General features: G+C 42.5%; 1 protein-coding gene across 10 annotated transcripts in view; it reads right to left on the reverse strand.

Annotated features, from left to right (window-relative positions):
• sidt2 (SID1 transmembrane family, member 2) overlaps positions 1-5,000 on the reverse strand; it is a 32,646-nt gene that overhangs the window by 17,081 nt on the left and 10,565 nt on the right. For 7 of the 10 annotated variants that reach the window (XR_012391140.1, XR_012391141.1, XR_012391142.1 and 4 more), the window contains exon 11: positions 1,348-1,403. Coding sequence is in view for 7 of the 10 variants with exons in the window: in XM_021466516.2 (XP_021322191.1) it covers positions 1,348-1,403 (56 nt within the window). In the remaining 3 variants the exon portion in view is untranslated. Of the gene's footprint in view, positions 1-1,189; positions 1,202-1,347; positions 1,404-5,000 lie in introns of all 10 variants that reach the window. The other 3 variants (XM_021466515.2, XM_021466513.2, XM_021466517.3) reach the window with 1 other exon arrangement.

Genomic DNA, 5,000 nt, shown 5'->3' on the forward strand with positions numbered 1-5,000 from the left:
GGGCGCATGCTGAAAGGCAGAGGAACCGCTCGCGATTTTAATATGATTAAGATAATACTCTTATTACGAGTCGACCATGTAAGCAGCGATCCACAAAAGAACCACTGGGTCATGAAATGCGGAGGTTTTTCTTTCTGTTCGCCATGCGGTATCAAACTCCATTAAAACAGAAGCCGAAAGTTAAAAATGAAACACCTGAAATTGCAGGAAACTCTGGAGGAAACGCTGGAGAGCCTGCTGATGCCACAGCAACTGTTTTATACTGAAACTTGCTTTCAAAAAGTGCTTGCTTGCTCTTATCTGTGTTTCTTTATACACTAAACACACGTCCACCACAACAGCAAGAAAACAAACCTGCAACTGCGTAAAACACTTTAACACGTTAATTATTTCAAATTAATTTTATGACGCACTAATTTGACAGCACTAATATATATATATATATCTCAAATATACATATGTATAGTGAGAGAGAGAGAGAGAGAGGTGGGGAGATTTAGAAGCTAATAAGTGCTAGAAGCTAAGTGTTATTACACACACACACACACACACACACACACACTAAGAGAAACAGCATGCATTTGTGTTTATGCTTGTGTGTTTGAGTGTGTGTGTGTGTGTTTGTTTTAGGCAAGGCAGTTTTGTTGTGTGTTTGTGGTGTGTGTGTGTGTGTGTGTGTGTGTGTGTGTGTGTGTGTGTTTTAGGCAAGGCAGTTTTGTTGTGTGTTTGTGGTGTGTGTGTGTGTGTGTGTGTGTGTGTGTGTGTGTTTTAGGCAAGGCAGTTTTGTTGTGTGTTTGTGGTGTGTGTGTGTGTTTTAGGCAAGGCAGTTTTGTTGTGTGTGTGTGTGTGTGTGTGTGTGTGTGTGTGTGTGTGTGTGTGTGTGTGTGTGTGTGTGTGTTTTAGGCAAGGCAGTTTTGTTGTGTGTTTGTGGTGTGTGTGGCAAGTTTTGTTTGTTGTCGTGTGTTTGTATTTGTGTGTGTTTTAGGCAAGTTGTATGTTTGTGTTGTGTGTTTGTGTTCATGTTAGTATTAATATAACAGTTTTAGAGATGGAGCTGTACAGACAGAGAGATAATAAAAGCTGTAAGTGTTGTTATCTTGCACACACACACACACACACACACACACATTGCAAGCATGCACATAAATCACTAGAGTGTGTTAGTAACACACACACACTTATATCTTACCCAAGAGAGACGCTTAACTCACACAATGATGCAGAAAACAGAAGAGAGTAAAACAACACTGCGGTTACTCAAACAGCATTAACAACAACAGTTATTACAGTAGTGCAGTCTGACACAGGTGTGTGTGTGTGTGTGTGTGTGTGTGTGTGTGAGGTTACCTGTCTCTGCAGGTGAGGTGTCAGGGTTCAGAAGCCCCTCCCTCTTCCTGTTCATCCTGACAAACAGAGAATGTGATTGGCTGACAGAAGAACTGACTCATTCAGAGCCACAACATTAAATTCTCCATCACACGAGTCTAGAAGAGGGAGAGCCGCAGCCCTGCAGTTCACTACCAACCCTGGTCCAACACACGTACCTGAAGGACAGGTGTGATTGATCAGGTGTGTTTGACTAGGGTTGGCAGAGCTGCAGAGCCGAGTATCCTGTGATCTAGAGCAGTGGTTCCCAACCTTTCCTATTCGAGACCCCCTTTCCCCTGGGAATGACTGTAGAGCCCCCCTCCACATGTGATGATGTCATCGCTCATTGAAGTTTGCAGTGATGATGACACAATTGTTGTTTTCAAAGAAACGGTGCGTTTATTATTATATCTAGATGTGTTTCTGCACACATAACAGCCTCATGTACAATATAAAGCAGAGCATCAGTAGGTGTTCAGCGGTTGTGAGATGATCATCCACCGTTTCCCCAGAGGATGACGAGCCCACAAAACAAGCTTATAACAGTTGTGGATTTTCATTAGTTTTAGTTTCTATTTCATTTAGACTTCTTGTTTTCAAACTCAGTCAGTTTTTATTAGTTTTAGAGGCAGATTTACTCGTTTTTATTAGTTTCTATATTTTTAAATGTCTTAGTTTTAGTTTAGTTTTCATTAGTTTCAGTTTTTTTCTAAATGAGGATATTTGTTTATATCAACAGGATAAATATTGTATTATTAAAAACGCAGTCAGACATTGTTTTGAAACCTGTATTTAGAGAACACATGAACACAACCACAACCATCTGCCCATCCTCAAACTCAGATACAGCAGCCTGCAGTACAGTATGAGTGCAGGGCTGCTCTGAGGTCAGACACACAGTAGTGATGGGCAGGCCGGAGTAACCAATGGGCATTATGGGCTCAGGCCAAGGGGCTCGTCCGCAATCAGATTTTGCCTAATCCTTATCATGAGGAAGACAAGTAGGAATCATCAATAAGTGTGTATTATGGAGGACTCAGATTGCTAGAACTGGATTGGAGAGGTGTTATATTCAAATCATGTGCATTATAAGTTTGTAGAAGTTATACATTAAAAATAGCCTTAAATATAAATGTTTAGGTCTGCTTCAGTGAACTTGAACAAGTTTATTAAAATCCATTAATTTCCTTTAGTTGTATTAGTATTAGTAAAGTGTGCTTTAACTGCTTTAAAAATAAGTGAAATCTCTGTAGACTAGTAATATATGTAGTGTTTATCATCTATTTAAAAATGTGGGCGATACATTATAGATTCATTTATTTAACAAATATTTTAATCTTATTTTTTAATTCAACTATGGGGTGCGGCTATAGGGGCCTACAAGACATTGTGCCCAGCGGCCTCTGAATGATTAATCCGGGTCTGGTGATGGGAAATTCAGATGTTTAACGCGGATGCGAGGACTCAACATGATGTAGTCAGCAATAGTCATTTCAGTCAGTTTAAACATCAACATGATCTGAAAAATGTCTTACAGTAAAGTTCTGCAGCACATCTGAATCATGATTCACTTATTTAAACTCCATTATGATTGTCTGTTATGATATAAACTTATGTTTTGCTCCAGATCCTCTCATTAAGCCCTCGGTTTACCCGCGCTGCAGTTACAAGATCAGTCCAGTCATACAGCAGGCTGTACCGTTTGTGTTTGGTTCACTGAATCACGCATGCGCAGTATTATCGGTTCACCGACTCACAGTGTAATGTTACTGTTCTAATAACTGCATAAGAGCGTATATTGGATTATTTACAGTCATTAGGTATTAGGTGTGTTATAAAGTAGGTAGTTGGTGGATAAGTGCTTACTGGAGACACGAATCATTTCAAATGATTCAGTTGGATTTGGTAAACTAGTTCAACCGGTTCACTTAGAAGATCCGGTTACAGAGATTTGTTCGTGATACAGAAATAAACCCATTATTGGGCACAAATGTGTTAAAGTAATAGTTTAAAGTGTCTGTATTTAATGCTGTCTCCGTGCTGCTGTCATGTCCACTCGCTGTTTTTGTCGCGGGAGCAGCAGCGAGGATGACTGGAGGAGAAGCGGCTCGATATTTTTGTGTGTTTGTCTGAGAACATCAGTCATCAGCGACAACAACAAGTCTCGCACCTCCATTGGAAACAACATTGTGTAAACTCGATACACCATATGTGAACGGCTCCTAAAAGGCTGCTGTTATTTGCGATCTCCATCAGTTGATCTTGCAGAGCAGTGCTGGATCAATGACTGTAAAAAATATGGACGACGCGACAGCCCTTTTTCCCATTGAACGCCTTGAGGGCAAAACGCCTGCTTGACGGGCACAAACTGTCGCAAAAGACTGCTGAAATTGGAGCCTTGACATGCGCAGAAGGACTGTCTGATGGAGCCAGAGGAGGAGCCACGAAAATGAGCAGAGTCGAGCTTTCAATCAAACGCTTTATGTAAAATCAACCACGCCCCCCGAACTGCTCAGCATGCGTTTGCTGTCATATCAACACAAATGGATGTAATAACGTTAACAAATATGAGGTTTTTATATATTCAATCGCGCCAGCTCCGGACCGCAGCGCATAACCTTCTCGCGGCGTCGCGGGCTGATTCCGGCTCGCATGCGGCAGCGCCGGCTCGCTCGGCCGCCGCATCTGGCTCGATTGACTCGGGCTGGAATCGGGCAGTGAGTCCAGGCATCCGGAGTAGGTCCAGCAGAGGTAGTCAGTCTGAGCTCTGAGGGGTGAGTCTCCGGCAGGCGAGAATCTAGCCGGAACTGGCCCGAGTGTGTTTTGCTATCTGGGTGGTTAGGCGTGTATCAGCAAACTAATAACGCCCGAAAAAGCCCTGACCTTAGCGAATAAACAGAGTTCCACCAGATCATGTATGTCAGAAACTGTAGTTTACTGCTGAACTCATGTTGTCATGGTAAAATAACACAGAAATGGAGTAATAACATTTCAGTCTCCTGCCGAATCTCAGACGCGCTGCTTTGAGAAACTGTCAATCACAGCTGTCAATCACGATGACACGCCCAGCATTAAATTACTGCTAAAAACAAACTGTTTACAAAAATGAAGATCTGCACCTATTTCAGCACAATAACCAGTGCCTTAATCCACCAGAACCATCTTTCGGGACATTTTATTGCAAGTGTAATTAACTTTTTTATTTGTGCTCAAGTCTCCTTCATTAACACGGAGGAGGCGGGCTTTATGACTTGTACTGCAGCCAGCCCCCAGGGGGCGATCTAACGGCCGAGACCTTCACTCAAACACAGGCTTGCGGCACACTTGTGCTGGATTCACCTCATTTGTGGATCTGGGTTGAGGATCCATTCCTCGGCAGTTGGTGTGTCGTTCACTGGGCCTTTACCCCTGAGCTAAGACACTTTCCAAAGACGCCTGCTTCTTACTCATTCGTGGGTGAAATTGGAGCACTCAAGTGAGCGAGACGCAAGTGAGAGAATACAAAATAAAAGACCGTTCAGACTCTGATAATAAATAAACAGAGATATTGAATGATTTCTGGTGCAGCCGGTACCAAATGATCCACGGACCACTGAGCTAGAGCAGCAGCATATACTGAGGCAACATGATCA

Source organism: Danio rerio, chromosome 15, assembly GCF_049306965.1.
Source record: "Danio rerio strain Tuebingen ecotype United States chromosome 15, GRCz12tu, whole genome shotgun sequence".
NCBI classification, from domain to species: Eukaryota; Metazoa; Chordata; class Actinopteri; order Cypriniformes; family Danionidae; genus Danio; species Danio rerio.